Source organism: Drosophila busckii, chromosome 2R (genome assembly GCF_011750605.1).
Source record: "Drosophila busckii strain San Diego stock center, stock number 13000-0081.31 chromosome 2R, ASM1175060v1, whole genome shotgun sequence".
NCBI classification, from domain to species: domain Eukaryota; kingdom Metazoa; phylum Arthropoda; class Insecta; order Diptera; family Drosophilidae; genus Drosophila; species Drosophila busckii.
In genome coordinates, this window is record NC_046605.1 from 8,336,970 (window position 1) to 8,364,128 (window position 27,159).

At 36.4% G+C, this 27,159-nt stretch overlaps 1 protein-coding gene across 1 annotated transcript in view; it reads right to left on the reverse strand.

Moving 5' to 3' along the window:
- Positions 1 to 1,020: 1,020 nt before the first annotated feature.
- Positions 1,021 to 27,159, reverse strand: part of LOC108597393 (probable serine/threonine-protein kinase DDB_G0282963) — a 46,943-nt gene continuing 20,804 nt past the window's right edge. Inside the window, exons 5-8 of the mRNA XM_017983929.1 lie at positions 9,133 to 9,317; positions 5,143 to 5,365; positions 4,854 to 4,946; positions 1,021 to 2,221 (exon numbers count right to left, since the gene is read on the reverse strand). Of these exons, the coding sequence (XP_017839418.1) occupies positions 1,726 to 2,221; positions 4,854 to 4,946; positions 5,143 to 5,365; positions 9,133 to 9,317 (997 nt within the window). The 3' untranslated portion in view covers positions 1,021 to 1,725. The remainder of the gene's footprint in view (positions 2,222 to 4,853; positions 4,947 to 5,142; positions 5,366 to 9,132; positions 9,318 to 27,159) is intronic.

Consider the following 27,159-nt stretch of genomic DNA (forward strand, 5'->3'; position numbering starts at 1 on the left):
GCTCCTGTAAGGACTTTCGTCCTTTGAGTCATATATTCTGCAAGGTATCTATGAGCGCTACTTATATGCCAAAGGACATCGCTGAAGTCCTTGTAGTTTCGTAGAAAAACAGGATTTTGTGTTTTTTAGCCAATATTTGTGACTATCCCCCTGTAAATTTTTTCCAACATATTTTTTTCACAAATTCAGATATTTTGAAATGCAGATCGATAGATTAGACGCCCAGTTGCACAAAAAGGCATGTCCTTTTTTGATTGAAAGGATAATTACGGAGCTGTAGCTTATACAAAAAACTGCTGCCTTGCATGTTCATTTTACGTAGCTGTCAGCTTTTGGCTGTGTGCGCACTGCTGTTGACAGCGCCAAAGTATGCAACAGAATTTCTCGCACGCACGCATACACACACATGCACGCATCATTTGCAGAGCGCAAACAGCCCACAATTTCATGCTCAAGCGATTTTTGTTGTTTTCATTTTTGGGGAAAATATATTTTGTAGGCTCGCCGTATTATTTTCATTGTCGACTAACAACGAATAAGGTGTCAATTTGCTTGTGTGTGTGTGTGTGTGTGTGCGTGAGTGTGTATGCTGGGGTGTTAATCGCTGGACCACTTACTACGCAGTGGCTGTCGAGCCATACAAATTTACGGTAGATTAAGCAGCTTACACGTAGTCCTGCCACACCCAATGGGTGGGTCCTTTCGCTGCTGCTGAAAGTAAAAACCCATTTGCGGTTGCTGTGGGGGCAGAGAAATAACTTGCGCAGTTGTTTTCATTTTTTAGTTTATTTAGCCTTGCACATTACACAAAGGACTTTAAGTTAGTTTTAACTATAGCTACATATACTATATATATATATTTATTTTGTTTGTATTGTACTTATGCACGATCTGTATCAGTATCAGTATCAGTATCTTTCTTTTTTATTGATAACACACACGCAGCTGGTGCAGCTAAAAATGTTTAATTGTAATTATTGGTAATTATTATAATTATTAATTGTTTTTTTTTATGCAATTTTCTTGTGTTTTTTTTTTATCATTCAATTACTTTTAACTATTCTTGTTTGAAACGCATTCAGAAAACATGTTCGGTATTCGAAATTGAATTCGAAAATGCGCGCAAAAATTTGTCACCGTTAGCGTTCCGTTGCGAATTTACAATAAGGTTGCCTATATAAGTATGTGAGGGGGGGTAGGGAAGGGAAGGGAAGGGAGGTAGCACACTTTGCTAGAAATGCACGCAAAAGTTCGTTTTATATACAACATTGTTTTGTTTGCTTGCTATAATTAGTTTGCATTATTTAGTTGCTTTGTTTTTTTTTTTGGTGGGAAATTGAAAATCCCATTTTTGGAATAACTTAATACTTTGACATGTGTGTGTGTGTGTGTGTGTGTGTGTAATTTGTTTATAGCTACATAATGCTTACAAAAATAAATTCAACACATTCAAGTACAACAAACATACATATATATACTATATGCATATGTATAGATCTTAGCATAAAGTACATTACATAGATACAAAGTACATACAATGTAGGAGCAAAGTGCTAGTTTTAGTTGCGTGTATCGTACAAATAAATACCTTTGGGTTAACGAGTGTTTAATAGTAACAAAAAATAAAGTAAATGTAGTGCGAGAGCAACGTGCGGCAGCTCGAATAGACTTTTAACAAGAATTTACAAACTGTGAGCGACCGCCGCAGTGTACTCCATGCAATTATTACAGATGCGCCAATATATCGATCTGATCGAGTGCACTGGCCTGCGTAGTTGTAGACCTGCTATTGTTGTTGTTGTTGCTATTCGCTTGCGAAATGGTTACAATGGTAACCAGGTCCTTGGCCTTGCTTGTGCCTGTTGCTGCTGCTGTTGTTGTTGGACTGTTCTCTTGGCTTTGGCTTTGACTGCGATTTCTCGACTCGATTTCGACAATGGCCGAGGTAAGCAATGTGTTCGATGACTGCAGCACTGCGCTGTAGTCGGGTAATTGCTCCACTGTCGGCTCCGGCAGATCCTCATTGGCCAGCAAACGTCCTGACGGCGCCGTCTCTATGGTGCGCTCGCTTAAAGTTAGCGAAGCGGGCGTTGCATTTCTCGAGCGATAACTGGGCGGCAGGCTATACTCGGAGCCGCCCATGCTGCTGCTTATGGTGCCACCTGCTCCACCGCCAGCAGCAGCGCTGCTCATGCCTTGCCGCAGCGTAGTCAAAGGCGCTCTGCAATGATAGAGAGTGAAAGAGTCTGTGAGTTATTTGTGTTGCAACCAAAGTCAAATTTGCCTGGATAACAATCTATTTAGGTAACTGTAGCTTGCAGCTTTGTCAATTTAAATAACAAAAGCAACGCCCACACACAAAATCTAAATCTAACAAAATTCACACCCAAAGTGCACAACAGGCAACAAATTCATATAATGGAGACCCGCAAAATTTGCATCCAAAAATTGTATAAAGCAATTTTGTGTGTATGTAAAATTGCATTTAATTGTTGCCGACAGTGTTGTCGTTGCTGCTGCTGCTTGTCCTGTAGTGTCGCAGGAAACAGGATAATGCAAGACAAGTCGGCTGGCCTAAAGCCTCCTGTGTGTGTGTGTGTGTGTGTGCAAGGATATGCTGCCTTGCGTGTTATCTTTGCACACTCCTTGCGCCTTTTGTTTGTTTAATTGACTTCGGCAAAGGCAGTCCGAGTGCTCCTAATCCTGGCTCTGGCCTTAGTCAGCTCTGCCTGCCTGTCGCAGATTGCCTTTTAAAATGGCGCCTGCTTGTTATGCAACAGCAGCAACGCTTCAAATGTGTGCGTGTGCGTGTGTGTGTGTAAATATTTCACAGCATTCTTTGTTAGTTCTCGCTTGCTTCATTTGAATATGCGAGCACGCACATGAGCCTCACACTTAAAGCCTGCCAAAAACAAAACTCTGCCTAAAAACTTGCCTCTGATTTCACACACACACACGCACGCACACACACACTTGCACATACTTTGGCCAAGTTTCTTTGCTTTTGACATACTTGACAGTCTCACATGTAAGCAAGGTAAACTGGCTAAAGATTCGCTCAGTCAATGTTAAATCAGTTTTACAACAATTTGCATAGCACAGTGAAGCGTCGAGCTAACACTTTAAATACAGTTCAAAATTCAAGCCGAATTGAGCTTTTAATAATTAAATACGCTTTAAAGTGTTTGTGATTTAGCAATTGAATGAAATTCTGTGGAGCATTTAAATGTTGCTGTTTATATTTTAAAATATTTTAAGCTCATTTAAATGAATTTAATTACTTTTGATAAATAATCGTAATGCTCAGCTAATTTATTTTCAATTACACATGATTTTATATTGTAGTTATTAATTACAAACAATTGATTAATAGTTATTAGTTTTTATTTGTGCGAATTATTTGAATTACTCAAACATAATTGTAAATATTTGAAATAATTGACAAAATTTTAAATTATTTGAATATTTTTTATTGAAGATTATTTTTAATTTTTTCAATTGGCTAGAATTTATTGAAAGCTTAATTGATTAATAATGAGAGTTATTATTTGAACTTTTTTGTTTTTATGGAAATTATCTGAATTGAAATTTACATAATTGTAAATATTTGATTTAATTGACAAAAGTTTTAAATTATTTGAATATTCCATAAAAGATTATTTTTAATTATTTCAATTGACTTAAATTTGTTTAAAATTTAATTAATTAGTAATCAGAGTTATTATTAGAATTCTTATTTCGTAACTTCTCAAAAACAATTGTCAATATTCTAAATTTATTTTCAATTATTTCAATTGGCTTGAATTAATTGCAAGTCTAATAATTGGCATAATTATATCTCTTTTTTAATATTTTCAATTTTAAATAATTATTTTGGAATTAAACAATTGTCATACGGTTTGTATTTAAATTGTAATTCAGTCTTAATCTTTTCAATTAAATATATGCTGCTTAAAATTGTTGCATTAATAATTCATCGCTTTGTATTTAAACAGCTTCTATAAATATTAAATTGCATTTGCTCGAAGCTTTCACTGTGCTCTAATTATTGCTAAATTTGTTGCCTTGCAATTCTTGTGTGCAGCATTTTCCATTTCCTTGGCATTTTCAATTGTTTTTCGTCGTCACACTGGGCTGACTAAGCCTTTGCATATGTGTCTGTGTGTGTGTGTCTGTGGCTGTCATAAATATTTAAGTGTGTGCGGCCTTGTTTTGTCATTACAGGCAAATTAATATGACACAAATTTGCATTTGTCTCTGGCAAATGCGTAAACAAACAACTGGGAGAGACTGTGCTGTTGGTTATTATCTCGGTAATGGGCGCTGGAGTCAATTTAAGTAATAAAAAGTAAACTTTGCTAATTAGCAGTCATTAGGCGATCAAAGCGGCAATTAAACTGCCGGCAGGACTTGTTATCCTGGCGCCGCGTTGTCGCAACTGTTTAGGCTCAAGCAACTGTAGTTTTAATCAATTAGATTAGCAAAAAATCATTTGTTTGAGCGACAGTTAAAGTTTAAGTTAAAGTTTTTGTTTAACAAATGTCGCAAAACTTTTGTGCAACCGCCAAAACCAAAAACCCCAAGCGATGTGTCAATGTTAACACCCCAAACCCCCAGCCCCAAAACCAACTAAAAAAAAAAGCAGCCGCCGCACAAAGCTAAACCGCCAAAGTAGCAGCAGCAGCAGCCGCTGATGCTGCAAACCCAAAGCCGCCCTCATCTAATGGCCAAAGCCCCCACCCCACAGTTGGTTGTAAACATTTTGTGGTTGCAGCAGCAAACTTTGTAAATAATTCACAAGGGTTGCAACACTGTGCGGTGGGTGGGTGGCTGGTGTGGGTTCGAGCACTTACCTCAATAAACTGCCGGCATGAGATCGATACGTGGGCGGCGGCGAATTGCCACGCACTACGCCGTTCTGACGATCGCGGTCCAGCAGCAAAAGTCTGCAAATAAATTTAAAGCATAGACAAAGTTTAAATCGGAGTGAAACACACGCGCATAAAATATATATTTTTTTTGCTAGTGCATAATTACATAATGCAATTAATTGCGCAAGGACATGCGAGCGGATGTGGTTAGCCGAGCATGTCCGCAGTTGTCCCTGCGCACGAGGCGAACAAGCAAATTTATGCGTCATACCTCAAGCGATATTCCTGCATGCTCGCTTGGTAGGAGGGCGGCGGGGGGCGATGCTGAAACTCCGGATACAGCAGTCCATGGGGTGCGCCACCGCCGCGAGTGCAAGGACGCCGTCCACAGCGCCCCAGGTCAACGCTAGTGCCGAGTCCGAGGCAGCTTTGCCCACCGGGCGCTGTCATGCGCCAAGCGGCGCCACTAACAGTCACCAGCACTACACCAACACCTATGAGGGAGAGAGAGAGAGAGAGTGGGAGTGAGATAAAAGTTGAACGTAGCAATATTTAATAACTTTTATAATAAAACTTTTATAATTAAAAGCAACTATGCTATTGAATTTTAGTTGATTTGTATAAAAATTTGGTAGATACTTTGGCATTTACTAACAATTTTAACCATTAAAAAATTGTAAAGTCAAAATAAAGCGTTGAAAGTGGGCGTGGCTTAAGTGTAACTAGCATAACATTTGTGTTTCTAACAATTAATGTCATTGAAATAAATAAAATACTTGTGAGCTAAAAAAATAAATAAAAATCAAACATTATGCTGCCTGCGATTGAAGCTAACAAAAGTTGATTTATGTCTATAGCTTGTCAAATTTAAAAACAAAAATTTAATTTTTATATTATTTTAAATTTAATACTAAATATATTTTTAATTCCGTTTCTTTTGCTGTTGACATTAAAATCAAACAGATTAAATTTATTTATGCTGCCTGCGATTGAGGATAACTAAACTTCATTTATGGCTATAGCTTATATATAGCTTATCAAATTTAATAACTAAAACATTATTTTTATATACTAAATATACTATACTAAATATTTTTTGTAATCAGTTTTTTTGTTTTGCTGTTGACTTTAGATAAATAAATAAGTAAAAATCAAAGTGATTAAATTTATTTATATGAGCAACGATTGAGGCTAACAAAAGTTGTTTTATGTAATAAAATTATATCATAATATATATGAAATATATATGCATTTTATTTTGCACAAAAATCTATAAATAAAAGTCTTTGTGTTATGACTAAAGTTCATAAAAAATATTCAAATCAGTGCGAGCTTTAAAATAAGAAACGTTGATAAATGTTATGCAACAAATAAAAAATATCTTGGCAGTTATTTGTTTGCTATTTAACAAAACTTGTCTTGTTAATCTAACAAATCGTTTAAGCTACGCTATTTAATTTTGCCTGCTGCACTTATAAAAATTCAAAGCTCATTTTTGTATAATTTATTTTTGTGAAATGCCCATTCGAAGTAGAGTCGAGAGTAAAATGTTTGTGCTCAATTATTTGGCATTGTGATTGCGGCGCTGCAAAATTTAATTAGACGTCAAACGGTTGCGCGTGGGCGTGTCATGCAATTACCCCAGCCCACCACTTAAAGCTCAAGCGTTTCGTTGCAAGAAGCAGCAGAAGGAAATGCGAGGCAGCCTGCGTCGCTTTCACTTTCACTGCAAAGAGTCGAATGAACTGCGGGGGGGTCTGGTCGATCGTTGAGGGGCTTTTCTTTCGACAACTGACAGCTGCAGCAGCAGCAGCAGCAGCAACAATAACAACAAATTAAGGCAGTGGCACTGGAGCGTGTCATCAACGGCAGCCCAGCGGGTTGCTTGGCCTTAGGTGAAGCTTCGGGTTGGGGCACAATTTTATTAGCGAAATTGTCGCTCATTTTCATGAGCAATTTGCGCTCAAGTCTTGCAAGAAAAATAAAGCGCAAGGCTTTGTAATTTGTGCGTTTTGTTATGACGACCGAGCCACACATAAGTTCGAGCCATAGACTTTAGACTGCGGTCAGGCCACAGAGTGTCGAGTGTCGCGCTTTGCCTTGATTGTCATTAAATTATGTAAAATGCTCTCAATGTGTGTATGTGTGTGTGTGTGTGTTACACTCGCAATTTATTATGCATGCGTATTTTTATTTTCGTGGGTAATTGCTGCTGTGAAAACTGGAAACTCAAAAACTGAAAATGGCGCAATGTCACGCTTCGAAGTAGCGAACGGCAATTGATTAAAGCCTCGCACACACACACACACAGTCATATGTGTGTGTGTGTGTGTGCATACATAATGCAGAGCAACCTGAGCAGACCCTGAGGCACGGAGTCAACGTCTCAGCTTGGCGCCAACCGCGACTTGTGCCACACCACACCTCACCACCCACCCCCCGTTTCGACTTACTGCAAGTTCACATTTTGATTACGTGATGTCGACTCTGCGCACTGAACTTTTGTGCAGAAAGCGAATATGATTATGAATTACTCATGCTCATAAGCGAGCTGGAGCAGCAGCGAGCAACGTTCACCAATTAGCTAAAAAATACGCTTAGCATAACTTTTAATATTAAAGCGTATTAAGTTGCAGCAATTAAAGTGCTTAGCACACGCTAATCGAACTAAAGTTCAGCAAAAATAAATAATAAAAAAAATAACATAAATTGATATTAAAAATTATACAAAATTTAGCATTGCTTTTGATTATAAAAAATATTTATATATTTTTTCTGTGTTTGTTTATACATTTAAAAGCATAACAATGCGACTGCTGCTTATATTTTGTAGCTGATTTTAAATATATATTAGCATATTATTTTTAATATAAAACAATATACGCTAAAAATAAAATGCATGGAAATTTAGCATAAATCGCACCCAAAATATATTAAAGCAATAAATTAAATGCAATAATTTGTATTTATTTATTGTCTACTGTGCATAGTTGACATTAAATTAAAAAACTAAAAATACGCTACTTTTTTATTGAATTGCTATAATTTTAATACTAAAAAATAAAAATCAGCTACTTTTTTGTTGAACTGCTATAAATTTAATACTTTCTATGCTATTTTCAGTTCTATAGATTGTTAAATGCAACAAATTTAAGGCTTAAAGTCATAAATATTTAAGTGAGCATCAAATGCTAAAAATCTTAATAGATTTTAATGCTGATTTACTATAAATTTAGCTGGGTAATTAATGCTGAAATACTTTGAAATTTAATAAATTTAATAAATACTTTGAAATTTAATAAATTTAATACATTTCAAAGTTATACAGCATTAACTACCAAGCTATATTTATAGTATATATTTTATAGTGATATAGCATTTAAGCTACAATATAAAATAAATTTAGTTAAGCATTTAATTTAAAATTAGAATTTTATGCACTTAGTGCTAACATAAATGCAACGAAACTTTTTTTATTTATTTATTTATAATAATAATTTTGCTGTTTGACTTAATAAATAGAAGTTGAATTTATTTATTAATCTTGTGCTAGTTTCTGGTCGAGCTCTCAGGCATTAATGCAATGAAACTTGAAAATTGCTTTGAGCTCTACAGATTTGTTTATGTTAGTTAAATCAATTTTAAGCTCAAAGCATTTAAATGTTGTAATATTTGCTTGAACTTAACTTAACTATCTACAAAATAAAATTCTTAAACTTTTGCATTGCTTTCTATTTAAGCGCACAGCCCTTAACATTTGTTTGTAGCTCTTTTGTCTTTTTCAACTGATAATAATATTTATGGGCCCCAGCTACGCTCTAAGTAACTCTTGATAAAGCCTGTAACCGGAACTAAACGATCTGCCAATATTGACACATTTTGTAGCTTTTATTGTTGTAGTTACGAATTTGTTTGTTCTATGAAACTGGGTCACTCACTCAGTCGAGCCCTAAACAAAGCCACAAAAAAAAACAAGAAATTGTAATTGTGTTTGAGCGGCAAACGACATAACAACAATCAAAACATTCATACATGTAACAACAACAACAAATGTAATAGCTACAACATTTTCACATTAAATGGCAACAAATTGAGGCGACGAGTTGTGTAAACAACGTGAAAAGACGTCACTTTGTATGCCAATTTTAATGGCGAGCCCATAGCCCGGGCTCTCGTTTTGGCTTACGTAATCTATTAAAAGTTACTCTCTATCGATATCGTAATTGTTATTGCTTTACTCTGCTCTGTTTGTATAGCTTACCAATCATTAGCAGCGCAGCTGTTAGATGCGAGTTCGGTGGTCCGGCCAGTCCAGTGGCGCCCAAGGCAGCACCACCCAAGGCGCAAGCGACGCCGCCCAGCGCGACGACAGCAATGAGCGCGCGCAGCGGCGGCCCAGCGAACCACTGACCGCAGCAGCCTTTGCCGGAACGCTCCGAGGGAGATCTGCAATAAAAAGCCTTTGTTAGAAAATTGTTTACTATAGAGAAAGAGTCGTGGAAATTCCACACGCATAAGCGCAGGTGGGCAAAAGGACGAGCACAGGACACACACTTGCCAGGACTAACAGGCAGCTGTTTTGTTTGCTGGCGCGTGCAAATTGGCAAAGGCAGCGCAGCCCTGGCAGAACAGGGCGACTGTTTGTGTTGTGTTTGCAACGATTGTTGTAATTTTTTGATTTATGAGCTGAAAGACCAAAAATTTGCGCACCAAACACAATAAAACGAAGCAGACGATGACGCTGGCCAATGGCACGGGCACGGGCACGGGCATGACAACAATGGAGCAGCAGCTGAGGAAACTCTGTAGCTGTAGCTGTAGCTGGATTTAAGTTTGAGTTCTGGGTTTGGGTTTGGGTTTGGTCGAGCTGCAAACAACGTAGAAAATTTTGCGCATTTGCCAGCCAAAAGTACAAACAACACAAAAAGCAGCAAAGGACAATTTATGCGACGCAGACGCTGCAGTGAAAACAGTACGACAATATCAAAGGCGACATGCGCACAGTGGGACAAAAGGTCGAGCAAAGCGTAGCAAATTTTTCAAATGAAAGAAATTTTAGGCAGAATTTGCTTTACAAGTAAAAGAATGCGAGAATTTACTTTATAACTAAAAGAATAAAATGTTAAGACAAATAATAGGCTCAGAAAAATACATAAAATACTATTGTAACTAACATAAAAAAATATAATATTCTTAAAAAAAAATTTTTAGTTCAAATTCAAATGTTTCTGCAAGCCTTTCTTTTATTTTTCACTTTAATTTTTATTCTAAAAATGTAATAACTAAAGCAAGGCTTAGAAAATTTAATTAAAAAGGAACACGATCTACTTGTCGCTTTAATCAGACAAATATTAATATTAGTATTAACTCAAACTGGTAATTTATAATAAAGCTGACTTGTTTCAGAATTTTCATTATTATAGAAATATTTCTTTAATTTAAGAAATTTTAATGTTATAATGTTTGATTGCGCTTCAATAAGTTTTTGAAAATCACATTGATTTTTTATATTGCATATTCAAGCTTATAGAATTTTCTATAGCTTTTAAATTCTATAAATTTGTTTGCATATTTTGATTGTTTTGCACCACTGTCGCCTATGACGATGTGTGTGCGTAAATTCATTAGAACGCAGCTACAGATACAGATACAGATACAGAGAGTAGAGATACAAATACAGATGGCAAAGCAGCTACAAATACGAGTTCGCTTAAGGACACGGACATTTGCTGAAATGCTCGTATTACGTGCATAAAAACCCAAAGAGCCAAACGCGTGGAAATTTATGTTTAATAATTTGATGTTGTTCGACCCCCCAAAGGATTTTTACGACATCACATTAAATGCTACAATGTTGTATCTGCTGCTGTCGCTGCCTCTGCCGCTGCCTGAGGTTGCGCTCTGTCACCAAAATTGGCCTCTCACTCCCCTCTGAGCGGCTGCTTGCCGCTTCATGTGGCATGTGTAGAGTTCACGCTGCTTACGCGTGCACCTTTCATCAGCTGCCATGTCATGTCATGATAAATATGATCCTGTTAGCAACGCTAAAGCAAAAACTTCCAACGGAAATGAGCATGCAAAATGAGAGCTCAGCGCTCAGCAGGTAGTTAATGTATTTAATTTAAGCAGCAACAACAACTACAAACAAACAAAAACTGCTTAATTTACACTAAAAATTCTTTTTAATGAATAAGCCAAAAGGGAGCGTGCGGAGCATTAAATTCGCTTTTGGTTTAAAGCATTTCGAACAATTTGTCAGTGCACAGTGCCTCAAAATATTACTGCTAGCTGAGTTATTGAGCATTCGTAATTGTTTAATATAGAGCTTTGGCTTAATTACTATCTCTAGCAGCCAAAGCAAATTGATGGCCAGTGTTAGTGCTTTGGCTTTTTACGAGCGAGTATTAAACTGAGACGCAGTCTCTGAGGTTGTTATGGAAATTAAGAGGAAAGATGCCATTGTAGTTGTTGTTGTAAATCTTTTTTTTGTAGTTGTTGTTGGTGTATATATTGGTCCTGTATTTGTTATATATCTTGTTGTAGTCGTCGTTGTTGTTGTACAATTTGCTGCTCTTCTATTTGTAGTTGTAGTCATCGTCGTATTCTTTGTTGTTGGGTTATATATTATTGTTGTTGGTGTATAAAATGTTGTAGTTGTACATATTTTTCTATTAAATATTGTTGTTGGTGTATACAGAGTTCTTGTTTTTCTTGCAGCAGTCGTCGTATTCTTAGTTATTGGTATATACATATATTGTTGTTGTAGTCGTAATATTCTTTATTGTTGTAGTCGTTGTCGTTGTTGTAGTGCTTGTTGTAGTTCCGTGTATATGTGTATATGGCTGCTTGTTGGTGTATATTGTTGCTTTAGTTATTGTTGTTGTTGGGTTACATATTATTGTTGTTGTTGGTGTATATAATGTTGTAGTAGTTTCTATTTTTCTTGTAAATATTGGTGTATATAGCTTTCCTCTATTTCTTGTCGTAGCCGTTGTATTCTTTGTTGTTGGTGTATAGTATATTGTTGTAGTTGCTACTGTTGTAGTTAGTGTCGTAAAAGTTGTTGTTGGTGTATATATTGTTCTTTTATTTGTTGTTGTAGTTTCGTGTCTGTGGCTATTTGTTGGTGTATATATTGGTGCCTTAGTTATTGTTGTTGTTGAGTTATATATTGTTGTTGGTGTATATAATAATATATTAGTTAATGAACTACATTAACTATTATTTATCTTGTAAATATTGTTGTTGGTGTATATATTTTTCTTGTATTTGTTGCTGTAGTCGTCGTATTCTTAGTCGTTGTTGTAGTCGTCGTCGTTGTTGTAGTGCTTGTTGTTGTAAATATTGTTGTAGCTGCCGTTGGTCGGGCTGTTGGGTTATATATTGTTGTTTAGTAGTTGCTGTAACTATTTTTCTTGTAAATAGTGTTCTTGGTGTATATAGTGTTTTTTAATTTGTTGCTGTAGTAGTCATATTCCTAGTTGTTGGTGTATATATTGCAATATTTGCTGTTGTTGTAGGAAGTGTTGTTATAAAAGTTGTTGCAGGTGTATATAGTCTTGTCTTGTCGTTGTTGTTGTAGTTGCCGTGTCTGCGGCTGTTGGTGTATATATTGTTGTTTAATTTATTGTTGGTGTATATAATGTTATTGTATTTGTTGTTGTAGTCGTCGTCGTATTCTTAGCTGTTGGTGTTGTAGCTGTGTATCCAACATTGTTGTAATTGTTGTTGTTGCTGGCGAGCTGGCGAGGCAGGATGCGCCGCCGTATGAAAATTTAATCAATCTTTTTCAAAAGTGCTTATCGTAATGAAGTTAACGACAACAGCAGCAGCAGTAGCAGCAGCAGCAGCAGCGACGTCGGCAGCAGCAGTAAAAACAACAAGTTTGTCAATGGCTTTTGTTGTTGGTTGGGTAACTATGAAATTGCTTAATCAATTGAAAATTGTGCACTCGCTTGTAAATGTCACACTGACAGCTGCAAAAATTGTAGGCGCCAGCGGAGCGAAAAGCGTGCGAGGGGGTGGGGGCGCATTTAAATGAAAACTGCTCTGCGGCTGTTTAAAAATGGAAAGTTCGCTAGGCATGGAAAATAATAAAAAAAAAAACCGTGTCAATGTTGGCAAATTACAAATTATAAATGATCAAGTGCAATTAATAAATTTAAAATTATAATTAAAACTGCAGTCAGGCTGTTCAACTTAATGTTGGCTGTTTGCACAATTGAGCGACTGACGAACTGACAGACAGACAGACGCTCAGCACTGCCCCTGAACTACATTTAGTAGTTAAACTGACACACACACACACACACAATAGACAAGTTGCTGTTTATAACTAAAGCTATAAGCGCAACTAATGCGCATTAAAGTTGCTTACACAACGCGGCGCTGCGCTGCGCTTCGCTCTCTCGCTCTCTCGCTTAACAATTAAAAGCTGAGCTTAAAACTAAAATCAATCATTTTTCGGTTTGGCTGTTGCCAGCTCAGCTCAGCATGTGGCATGTGGCATGCCCCCCCAACGCAGCTTGCAGCTCGCCAAAAATTGTTCTACTTGCGGCATACGCAGCAAGCGGTCGCTGCGCTGCTTACATCAAAGCAAAGCAGCTGGAAATTCTATAGATTTATGGAAAATATTTCAAAGATAAATCAAAGGGGCTGCTGCCCCTGTGTGTGTGTGTGTGTTCGTTGCTGTTAATTACGAAAGTCTTTTGTTGTCAGTGTGCTTGGGAGTTGCGCATAATTAACAAGTCTGAAAAGCAAAAGTGCAAAAGAAAGATTGAAATAGAGACTGTCTGGCTGTCCGTCTGTCTGTCTGACTGCAGTTGGTAAAGGTGCAAAACAAAAAAACTAATTAAATAACGAAGCCAGCTGTATATTTTTTGCTTTACGCTGAAAGCGAATTTTGTATTAAATAAATGCACTTAAATAAATTTATGTATTATTTTTAGTTCGCATTTTGCTTTCACCTCATTACGCGCCGCTTGCGTAATTAAATTATTGAGAGCTAAAAATGAGGCAATAGTTTAATATATTTTACTTAAGTTTAAACAAAAATTCAAGCCCAAAATTCAGTTCAAGTTGGCTTAGTTCGTTGGCTTTTATTTAAACTAAAATGTGCTGAGCCAAAAAGCCATTTGCAACTTTCAATCAAAGCTGTCCGCCTAACAAAATAAGCCACAAAAAAATAAAAACCCAATATAGGCAGCAAAACAAGCTAAAGCGAATGAGAGAGTGAGGGGGGGGAAGTGGGTTTGGCATAATTACAGAGCAAGGCACAAGCTTTTCAACTTTACCGCAGCAGTTCTGATTTGTAATTGAGTTTGTTATGCTTGCTTTTTTTGTTATTAAACAAAGCTAAATTAAAACAAAATCAAGCGTAACATATCTTGCATTAATTTCTAGCATTTTTTTTGACATGTTCTATTAAATTTCATGACACGGCGACAGTTTGAGCAACTTCAAAGGCAACAGCAACTAACAAAAAGGCCAAAGCCTCATCATGCTCAAACATGTCTGCATTGTAAGTAAGCCCCCCCTCCCCCCAGCACCTTTTTGTGTACAGATACTGAGGCGCGCACCTACTTAAATACACGCAGATACTTAAGTCTGATTCTCTGCTTCAAAACCAGTAGCTGGCTACAGGTTTTGAGAGAGTCTAAGAACATTCGACATTCACCCAGAGCATTAAAAAATCGCAGTTAGTTGTTGTAAAAATGAAAGCATATTGTGGGCACCAGCTGCGGCTATAAAATAAAAGCCAAAGCCGTAGCCAAAGCCATGGCAAAGAGACAAAGTCACGTTGGCTTTTGTGTACTTAAAGCAGCAGCAGCCACAGAGAGAGAGAGAGAGAGAGAGAGAGAGAAATATTCGAGTAAAAGTAACAATTTCACACATTTGAAAACTCACAAACTTCTGACCTACTAAACAACGCTCGCTAGACAACTTGACAGGCCCCCCTCGCACTTTTGTTGTTGCTGTTGAGCAGCAAAGTGGGCTGAGAACTTGGGCAACAAACATCTTTTGGCTTTGGCGAAAAACTAAAGTCTGCAAAACGCTTTGACGCTTGACTGACTGAGAGTCACAGCTGAACAGCTAAGCGTCTAGTTTACTTTTAGTTCCAACGTTGTGCTTAGTTAAGTTTAAAATTGCAGTCGACGCGCTGCTCTTGTCGCTGCCGCTGCCGCTGCCGCACGCCTCAGAGTTTATCAAAGTGCCAGTGGGCGTAACACACACGAGTACACGACGACTCTTTGAGTTGAGTTGAGTCTAAAACCAACAAGCGACGAAAATATTAATTTGAAGTTCTCTCTCAGAACATTTTGTAGCCCATAGCAATTTGGAATTTGGCAGCAGCTTTCAATGGAAAGCGAGCAGAGCAGCCTTTAATAAACAACTAAGTAGCTGAAGTTGCTTTAAAATCGATTTAAAGCGTATGTCACAGTCGAGTTGAGCGCATTTTTCCTTGAGCTCATTTTCAACAAACTGATTGTGACTCATTATTTGAGACTTAGTAGTAGTTGTAGTTGAGTAGCACATCAATTTTGCATATAAAGCGTATTTGCTAGTTGTGTCGTTTATAGTTTAACAATGTTTAAACTCTCAATAATCTTTGATTAAGACTGCTTGAGTGTCTGAATCAAAGATTAAGTTGAAGTTGACTAAAACATTTGCTAACACATTAGACAGCAAAACTTTTCATTTAAAGCGTATTTGCTAAGTCGAGCTGAGCACATTTTGCCATGAGTACATTTGACTTTATTTAAAATGCAGTTTGCTGAATATTTTGTACCCAGCAGTTTTCAAAAGTAACATTACATATAAAGCGTATCTGCTAGTCGAGTCGGTAAACTTTAATTAAAGATTGAGCTGAAGGCATGCGGCACAGTTTTGATTCTCAGGCTTAAAAGCGTATAAGCTAGTCGAGTAGATTGCACTTTTTTCAAACTCTGAAGCTTTGAATTTTTCACTCTGTGCTTGCCATTCAAAGCGTATTTGCTAGTGGAGTCAATTATGCTTTTTCCAAGCTCTGATAGACTTTAATTTATTCTCAGTTTATTTATGGGATTCAAAGCGTATAGGCAAGTCGATTAGATTAAATTTTATATCTATCATAAGCTTTAAAAATTGTACTCTCTCCATTTAAAGCGTATTTGCTAGTCGAGTGCATTAAACTTTCTTCAAACTCTGACTCTTTGAATTTTGTACTCTCTGTCTCCATTTAAAGCGTATTTGCTAGTCGAGTATTATTATTTTACAGCCTCTCGCTGTGCTCATTGGCTTTACTATTTTGGTAGATTAATCAAAATGTTCAAGTGCCGCTTTTCAGCTGCTGTCATTGCTTGTTGAGCAGTTGCCAGTTGGCTTCCCTTTTGCTACACTTGCCCCAGTTGCAATCTGTGTGGAGCATTGTCATGAGTTTGCTCGTAAGTGAGCGTAATGTGCGCGTAAAAGATTATATGGCAAAAGTTGGGGGGCGCTGTCCATCGATGGAGGAGAGCTCAGCTCGTAAATGCGGACAAAGTTTGCCAAGAGAAGAGCGCAGCGCGTTTATTGCCAATTTTTTGTCGAATGCATAAAACGCAATCGTTGCAACTGCCAACACACACACAGACAGACAGTTAAGTGAGCTGTATGTATGTGTGTGTGAGTGTGTGTGTGTGTATTGGGGTCTAGGGGCAGGCATAAATATTACGCGAAGGCGTAGACACGTATGTAGGGCAGCATGCCAAGTGTAAAGCCCAAAAACACACACACACACACACACACTATATAAATGTGAATGTGTGTGTGTCACCCACACATTCGTTATATATACAGCTGTGTATAGCATAAGCGCGCACGTTGCCAGGTCCAGAAACAAGTGCCAAATATCATGGAAACAACTTGCAACTCGTTCGTTGGTTGCTGCGGCGCTGTTGACAACAGCAGCGACAGCAGCAGCAAACAGAGAACAAGCGCAACGCTGCGTTGGCTTTGGCTTTGGCTTTGAGGCATTTCTAATTTCAGATCCGTTTCTAATTTCTGGCTTTCATGTGGCAGGCAGCCATGGCAGCCAAGCATCCGGGTTGGCAATTACTTTTACATGTTGCCAATGCGACAGCAGCAGCAGCAGCAGCAGCAGCTACCGCAAACGCAGTAAGCATTCGTAAGAACCGCAGCCAATGTGGCGCGCACACACACATAGAGAGAGAGACACACACACACACATGCATATATTGTAGCTGAAACGCGCTTAAGTGGCTGCGTCATTAGGCTCCATTGCTGCTGCTGTTGCTGTTGTTGCAGCAACATATATCGCCCTGCTGCTGTCTATATGTGCGTGTGTGTGTGTGTGTGTGTGTGCACATAAATTAAATTCTTAAATTGCTCGTTAGCTCATCATGATGTTTGCCAGCGAGCTTCATTCATTCATTGCAGTTGTCGTCGTTTCTCTCGCTAGCCCAACAATAACAATAATCATTTCAACAACAGCAGCAACAACAACAACAACAACAGCAACAACAATGACAACAACTTTGTTGTCGCACACATTGCGCTCTTGGCTATTATGTAGGTCATTTCAATTTGTTGTTGGCTCTCTGGCTGCGGCCTGACTTTGTTTTTCTTTCTATTTTATTTGTTCCCCCCTCCCAGACGACGCCGCCGACGCCTTGGGAGATTTCACTTGGTTTAGAGCTCTCTATGCGCTTTTAATATCACGCATTTGGCAGCTTCAAGTGATTTAATTTAGCGCCCAAATGGATTTTGCCCCGCACATGCCTTAAATATTTATTCACGCTTGAGCCACAAATTATGAGCAACAGCCAACAAACCCAACCCCCAACCCTATCTATAGCCCATAATTTAGCATTATTTAAACAGCTTTAAGCACTTAGGAATGTTTCCTACTGTTGAGTCGAAGGCATCAGCATCATTAAATTATAATCATGATTTTATATACTCAAGTTAAGCAACCGAATTGCTAAGCATTTATTGCGGACAGCCGCAGAATATTCTAAAAATATTTCAAAAGAACTTAACACAATAAACATAAATTAAGTGTGTGGAAAGTTTAAGCTTTTTTACAACATTACTTAAAAATAGTGACAAGCTAGATAATTCAATTATTTTTATAAGGCACTGCAGCTTAATTCTTACATATTTACAATTTTTAAAATCATAAATTGTATACTAAATTTATATATAAATCTAACAAGTGCTTTAAGTTAAGCATTTTAAAAAGTTAAAAATAAATTTGTAGTATAAGAATTTGCTATAATTAATACATTAATAGTTTATTTCAAATTTATTTGAGCTTCAAATTTGCCTTTAGCGTTGCTTTGACCTTTTCGATTTTCAAGTTCGCTTAAGCAAAATTACTTTTAATATGAAATATAACTAAATTTAACATTTAGCATAAAGCATTTTAGCATTTAAAAAGCTAAAAATAATTTTTTAAATAATATTTGTTAACATAGTTTTTGCTGCTTTAGTTCATTTTTTATTTTAAGCGCTTAATTTATATTGTTTACTTTTTTTGAAATTGTCAAAAGTCGCTTTGACCTTTTCGATTTTGAAGTTCGCTTAAGCAAAATTACTTGCACTATAAAATATGTATAACTAAATTTAACACTTAACAAAAGCTAACAATAATTTTTTTATATAGATTTTGCTGCATTCGAATTTGCTATAGAAACTTATGCATTAGTTCATTTTCTTTTTGAAATTGTCGCAGCATCTTAAAGTCGCTTTGACCTTTACGATTTTCAAGTTCGCTTGTAACCCAACTACTATTTAATTAAAAATAATTAGGGTCTTAACTTAAGTGTCTTTAAATCTTTACATTGTATTCGCAGCCCTTTACTTTTTTTTCTTTACAGACCACACAGCAGCAATTACACTTTTTTATAATAAACAAGTAATTATAGCTAAATATCGAGCTACAAATGTTTAAATTACCGCTAATGCGAGGGTTAACTATTAACTGACTGACTTACAGTTTACGGTTTCAATTCAAACGCTCTGCAACTCTTTGCTAATTCGATTTTAATTATTTGTTTGAGCGTCTGTTTTCTAATAGAGCGACAACTGCTTTTTATAAGCGTCTGGCTATATCAATGTCAATTAAATGTTAATTGTTTAATGCATGCAAACATATGCTTAAGGTTTTGTTTAACAAAAGTGGCGCACGAATTTTTCAAAGCATTTCAATGTCAACTGAGCATCCAACAATGCATCATTAAAAACGCTCATTAGCAATTGTGCGTACACAGAGAGATAATAACACAAAAGTGTCTCTAGGTCAGCGCTAAAAATATGTTTTAGCTCAAAGCTATAAATAATTTCAAAGTGTGTTTAATTTCAAATGCTAAATGCAACTTAAATTGCAGGCAGTTTATTTAAGTAAAGGGTACGTGGGGCTGGCGTGAAAGTGTCAGAGGTTTAATGATGATGGAGAAACGCGCAAGACAAACAGGACAAGCAGCAGCAGTCGCTTGTCGCTCATAAAGTCTCTCAAGTGTCGCTTAAATGAATTGCCCATGTGTGTTTGGAAAAAAGGAAAAGCTTTGGATATTGCGTTGTAATTGCCGTTAAATGCATTCGCTTTTAGCCATCATTAACCCCATTTTGTTGCAATTTATGCAAACACTTGTGAGTGGCTCCTCCAATTAAAGCAAATAGTTCAACGCAGGCTAAACTACAAATTGAATTTGCTTGCGCAAATAGAAAAAGCAACGAATGCTTCAGAGCTATGCAAAACTCAAAAACCAATAACAGCAGCGAACTATTCAAATTATGCAAAGAAAGAAAGAAACTCTCTCGGTTTGGCCCGGCAAGCGCAATTTATTGCGGAATCTCAAAAGCTGCAAAACAGTGGAAATTTCTATAAGAATTCGGTAGCCCTGTACCCTGTAAAATGCGTTGCAGCTGTAGATGGAAGTTGCTTGGCTTTCAGGCAGTGAGCGAACTACAACGCTAGCCACTAGTAGCTAGTGCAATCGCTAGTGTTAACATAAAGTCCACTAATTTCCAAGCTTACAGTCTTTTCTCTTTCTTTAACTACAACATTAGCCACTAGTAACTAGTGCAAGCGCTAGCTACAACATTAAGCTTTTCATTTCTTCAACATAGTCATAGCTAAACTTAGCTTAAAATATTTTATTGTAGCCCTATTGGTTTAACTACATCATTAGCCACTAGTAGCTAGTGCAAGAGCTAGTTATAACATTGTTTTAATACACTTTCCATACACTTTGAGCTAACTAAAGCACTAGCTACTACTAAATAGAATAAGCGTTAGTATTACTAACTTAGTAATAGCACAAAATCCATTTAGAGGCAACCTTTCTTTATGTATTTAATTTGAAATATTCTACTTTGCGCTAACTAAAGCACTAGCCACTAGTAGCTAGTGCAAGAGTTAGTTGTAGCATTATTTATAGCCTTTGATTCAGAACTTCGTCACTGCTTAATTAATGCAAATTGTTTAAATATTAATCATACACTTTGAGCTAACTAAAGCACTAGTTACTGGTAGCTAGTGTAATCGTTAGTAATAGCATAAAATCTATTTAGAGGCGAATTCGAAATATTCTGTTGCAAATGCTTTGCGTTAACTAAAGCACTAGACATTTGTAACTAGTGCAAGAGATAGTTGTAGCTTTAGCTATTAAACTTTTGTCAGTTAGTCAGCTTAACATAGCTGCAAATATTTTATTGTACATCATTAGCCACTAGTAGCTAGTGCAAGAGCTAGTTATAGCATTAGTTAGATAAACTTAAAATATTTTATTGTAGCCCCCTAACTACATTACTAACCACTAGTAGCTAATGCAATCAATAATGAAATTTTATGCAGTCTTCAATGTACTTTAAGTTAACTTCCGAACTAACTACTAGTAGCTAGTGCAAACGCTAGTCTTAACATTCAAGAGCTGTCAGCCTACAATTTGCTATTTCACTTTCGCTTACCAACTCAACACTCGTCGCTAGTGCAATCGCTAGTTCAATTGCCAGCCGCTCTAACCTTTGCCTTATTACAGGGCATGGCTCAGTTCGCGCCAAGTCTTGTGCTTGCAACTTGGAAGGTCAGGCCAAAATGGCCAATAAAATTGAAATTCCACTGCTTTGCCAATAAAAATGCAAGCCACTTTCAAAATCGTTGACAAATCGAATGCCAGTGACTGGTAAGTGGGAGTTTTTCTATTTTTTTTTTTTGAGTGGGTGGTGCACATAAAGTTTGCAGCCATCATTGTTCTAAAAGCGCTTTAGTAGTTTTAAGCAGGGGCGTTGTGAGTGGGGGCGTGGCAGCGTGACTGTGACTGCCACTAACTGCAAATGTTATGCGTAACGAAATTCAAATCGAAGCAAGCAAAAAAAAAATGCGGAAAACTGTGAAAAAAAAAACTTGCAACTGTTTTTTACAGTTTGAGTTGCTTTTTTTAAGGTTGGTGGGTGGGTGGGGTGGGTGGTGGTGCAGACAACTTGATGCGGCGGATTTGGCGTTTGTTTTTACGACACTCGATTGGAACGCGGACTTTGGCAAGGAAGACGGCAAAGGCGTTCTGCCATGTAAAAAGGACATTTTCGTTAGTACTTTTTGTTTTTTTGTTTCATGGCCGGAAATTTCGTTGCCATCGATAGCCGCCGGCCACGCCCACGCAGCACGCCTACACTTTTGGCAATTTATTTCGATGGCTGCGAGTCCTGTCGCTGGCACTGGCGCAATTTGCATAAGCGCCATTCAGCCAGCCATGAAAATGACACACAGGACTCGCCAGCAACAGTAACAAAGAAAAAAAAAAGCTTAAGACAAAAAAAAACACAGAAATACAAATCAGTGCATAATTTTTCTATTAAACTTGTCCAGCTGAACAGCGTTTGGCATTTGCTGCGTGGGGGGGGGGGGGGGGGGGGGGGGGAGTGGCCACACACTGTGTGGGGTCACGTAGCCAGGACACGTTTCATTTGCCACGTCGTTTTCAATCTGTGCGCGTTTTATTTTCAATTTTTGCTGCTGCGATTAATTTGATGCCTGCGCTTAGACAGCAAGCGGCGTGGAGGTGAGTGGGGGGGGGAGTTCTGCATATGCAAATTGAAAATATTTTTAGTGCTGCGAACGTCTCGCAACAAATGAAAATCAAAGGCGAAAGCAACAGCAACAAACAAATGCAATTTAAATGAAATACACGACAGAAATTAAATGAATACGTGGAACAATTGTTGTTGTAGCCACAATATATACATATATGCTATATATATATATGTATGTAGTCTATGTCTGTCATACATATTCAATAACAACAGCAGCAACAGCAACGACAAAATGCAAATTCGCAAATATCTAAAATGGAAAGTGACAGCGAAAACGCGAGACAAGCAGCGCGCGACTCAAAATGGGCTGCAACCAACTTGAGTATGCGCTTTGCTTAGCAAAATCAAAGGCTTAAGTAAGCACAACATTAAAATAAAATTATTATTTTAAGCGCCAGCGCGTCATCGAAAACTTTCACAGCTTTTTTTATTAAACTTGTTTATTTGTTAGCAGCAACTGACATTTAAATCAGAGTTTATATAATTTTAACAGAGTTTTATATTCTATATATTGGCATACCCTTTTTATTTATAGCAAAGTGTATGCTTACATTACTTCAGAGTCAAGCACAAGGCGAGGAAAGCGTTCGCATTACTTTTGCTTTCGAGAATCAACATCAACATATAGTGCGATAAATTAGTATATATGACTGACTGACTGACTTGACTATACGCCCCGAAGTCATGCCAAGCATACGAAATGTCAAAAGCAAAGAAAGAAAAGCAAAAACACCAAAGCGAAACAAACACAAAAACTGTTTTTAGACTCCCGACTACAAAATAATAAATGCAAATTTAGCGGAATTCAATTTAGCAAAACTGAAAGCGAAATGCGAAGTGGCTTAAAGCTAAATTGGAAATTGACACTCGACATTTGAACACTTAATTAACCCTTGAAAAATAAAACTACAAGCGCCAAAAGCAAGAGACAGCAATAGAGAGTTCAATAGTTGCTTAGCATTTGTAATTCGAGTTGAAGCTTAACTAAATTGCTAAGTTGATAAATTAAATTTAGCATTATATTAGTTTAATTTAATTTATTTTAGTTGCAATTATAAGCATTGAATTGCATAAATTGCTTAATTTAAATTAAATTAAAATACGCACTAAGCTGTAGGCAAATATTAAATTAAAAGTTGCTAATTTTATTAAATATTAATTAGATTCGATTTTAACTGCAAGCAAGCTGCTAACTTTGAATATCATGAATTGCAATAATAATAAATTTAAACTAAATTAAATTTAACACTTGAGTAGGCAATTAATTAATTAAAATTTGTTAATAATTAAAATTTGTTTATAATTCATGCAAATTTTTTTTTTTAACTGTAATCTAGCTTTGATTAACATAAGTTGCAATATTGCTAAGTTTAAACTAAATTGAATTTAGTAATTAAGCGCTTATTTAATTCAAATTTGCTTATTTAATTAAATTAATGCAGATTTTTTCACTTTATTTTCAAATATCATAAATTGCAACTAAAGTGGCGCAATCATAAAATAGCACTAAACTAAAATTTAAAAATTGCTTTAAATTAAATTTAATTTAACACAAATTTTCAATTAAAATTTTCTAATTTCATTATAAAGCATAAATTGAAATCAAACTGCATTAATATTTTCAACTGAACCATAAATTTACACAAAACTAAAATTTAAAAAAATTGTTTTAAATTTAATTAAATTTAGGAACGCAATTCTAAACAAACTTTAATTAAAATATTTTGGATTTTGTCATTTTATGCGCAATTAAGCTTTAACTGCTTTGCCTATTGCGCGATTTAGGCCAAGTAGCTGCCAACAATTCAAATGCTAAATGCAATTTTCAATTTCAAGCCATTAGCAACAGCCAAGAGACAATGCAGATCAAAAGGGAGAGGGAGAGGGAGCGGGAGAGGGGTGTCGAATTGAGGGCAAACACATTTGCAGTCATAAATTGTCGAATATGAAATAAATTCAATAGCTCCAATGCACTTTTTGGGGTAAGCACTTCATCAGCAAAAATATTCATTGCATATTCATAAATTGCTATAAACTCAAAATGGCTGAAAAATACAGGGAAACGTGTCGATGATATTGATGATATCAAGTGCCTGCCTGGCTGGCTGGCTGACTGGCTGACTGGACTGTTGGCCATAAACAACTTGACCTTGTGCACGTAGCAACGAGCTGAAGAGCTTGGAGCTGGAGCTGCAACTGCTTTTGGCCATGTGTACGCTCATCGATTACCCGTTCACGTTCACACGTTTTTTAAGGTTCATGCTGCTCATAACTGTAGCTAATTTTTTGTTGTTGGGGGGGAAATGGAAAATTGCTGATTGAAATGCAGTCAACTGACTTTGCTAAGTCGTGAGTCAGCAAACTTTGCTACCTGCCAAACGAAATCTTTATTACCAAAAAAACTGTTGTAAGTGCGGCCAACACGCAACTTTTGGCATTGTCATGTGGCTGTAATTACTACCAAAAAACAAATTGCTGCTAAGCTATAATTTTAAAAATTGCAAACATAAATGAACTGAACTTGGCATCTGCCAGTGCATTAATTTTTATGCATAACAGTTTTCAATTTAGCGCTTGTGCTTTATGGCATAATAAAAATTATATAGCCAAAGCTTTGCTTTAACTTTGAGAGCAATATATATAACAAATCTATAATTTATACACACACATGGACACACACAGACTTGCACATTCATGACACATGGCGTGGCAATTACGAAACGCCCATTACTAGGCCATGCCTACAAATTCAAAATTGCTTTTGTTGCTGTTGCTGTTGCTAATGTGCAAACGAACTCAATTACAAAGATAAAATTCAGTGCCCAGTTCAACTGGCAGAACCGACAAGTCATAAAAGTTCGCATAAAGCGCAAAACTGATTGAGCGGCTACAAAAGATACGGCGCATACTCTTAAAGCAGGCCACTGTATGTGTGTGCGTGTGTGTGTGCTAAGGGACATCACGCCATAGCACATTAAAGGAAATTGACGCGGAAACGAAGCGAATAAAAACTACCCAAAGCCACAAGCAGAAAATAGAGCCAAAGTCCAGCAACAGCTACAAGCAATTTCCAAACACACACACACACACACACATAACTGATAAGAACACACACACACAGTTAGAGAGTGAGAGCGGCACACTCATTGCTTACTTCATTACGCATAATTTCCTGGGCTTGCCATTCTTCTCAGTCATTTCATTTCATCTCATCACACAATGACACAGCCACATAAATAGAGTTACTTTCAATCTGAAGCAGCTGCCCAAGCCCAAGCAGAAGCCCCAACCCAAACCCAAGCTGTGAGGCATTAACCAAGTGCTGAGGCTGCTGCTACTGCTGAGGGTTGCTGCTGGCTCAAGGTTTTCGGCTGTAGCCTTATCGTTGTCTCTATAACATTTAGCAGCAAATGCGTATGCGCTGCGTTTGGCATACAGTACAACCTCGCTACAAGCAACTTAAGCGCATTTATTATTTGCATATTTTGCTTTAAATTTAATACAACAAGCAGCACTTTAATTGTTTTGAAGCAACTGCAAGCATTTTAATTAAATTTTTGTGCTGCTTGCTTCATTTTCATATTTCATTATATATTGAATTATATGTATACATATATATTTATTTATTTGCATTAAAGCATCTAATAAATTCGATTTTATATGCAGCAAAGTTAATTTGATATTATAATTATGTTATAATTTTTATCAATTATTTAAGTAAAATATTCAAAATTAGACATAAATTGATTCTAATTTGGTTAAATGCAGAAAATTTAAGCAGAGCACATTTATTAATATATAAATAAACTCTTTTTAAATTATGTTACGTTATGTTTTATTTTTTTAATTTAATGTATATCTAATGTTAACTTATGCAGAAAAATTAAACAGACAATATTTATTAATTAGAAATAAGTCTCTTTTTATGTTGTACTTTTCAACAATTTAATTTAAGGTTTAATTTGGCATATTTAAGTTAAATGCAAAAATTCAAGCAGAGCTTATTACTATAATTTTACTGTAATTTTGATCAATTTATGTTGTTTAATTTTGATTATACAACTTAAATGCAGAAAATGTAATCAGTAAATAAAATAAACTCTTTTTAAATTATATAATTTTTTATATAATATATTATTAAACTTTGAGAATAGCTATTAGAATAAAGTTGAACATTTTAGCTTGCAGCAAAATAAATACATAATGTATTTAATGAATGCAAAACTTAATTTATTTTTTCATTAAGGCATACTTAAGTTTTATTTTAGTGGCTTTGCCTGCGCATATAAATTATTTAAATATCTTTACTTTTTGTTTTATAGAAGTCTCTTCTATAATTTAAATTCATTTTTTAAGCTGCATGCTGTTATTAATTTTTTTTAAATATTAAATTGCAGTGCAGCAAGTTTAATGCATAATGTTATTAATTAATTGAATTATTTTTTCATTAAAGCGTTGACAATATTTTGTCAAAATAATACTTTATGTTTTATTTTAGTTGCTTTGCCTGCGCATATAAATTATTTAAATATCTTTACTTCTTGTTTTATTGAAGTCTTATATAATCTAATTTCTGCTTTTAAGCTGTGCAGCAACTTTAATGCATAAGCCTATTTATTAATGCAAAATTGAATTGTTTTTTCAATTAAGCGTAGACAATATTTATTCAAAATAATACTTATGTTTAAGTTTCTTTGCTGCTTAGTTTAAAAATCTTTCACTGCTCGCTTTATTAACTTTCTGCTTTTAAGCTCAAGCAGCTATGGAAATTTATGTGCCCTTGGGCAGAAATTGCTACACTCACTGTAGCTTCACTGTATGTGGTCATGTTTACGAGCGATATGAGCTATATCAAGAGCAGCGACTGGTCTGGGGCGTCAGCCTGCGTTGCCGGCCATGAGGGTGTCCAAGCACATGTGATTGGAGTGCTGGGCCTCTGAGAATTATATGCTGATTGCAGTTTATCGATAAGCGTTACGAGAAATTATGATGCCATGCGGGTGATATTCGTTCGACGTTCGTTGTTGTTGTTGTTGCAACAACTGACCAGCGGTCATAAAACTCGCCACGCTGTGGCAGCTGCTGCTGGCAATGAATTACACAGCTGAGCCAAAAGTGGAATTGAAATTGAGTTGAGTTTGAGTTTGAGAATTGCATAAAAATCTAAATGCAGCTAACGAAATGGCAAAGCGAACTTTGAAATACGCTTACTAAA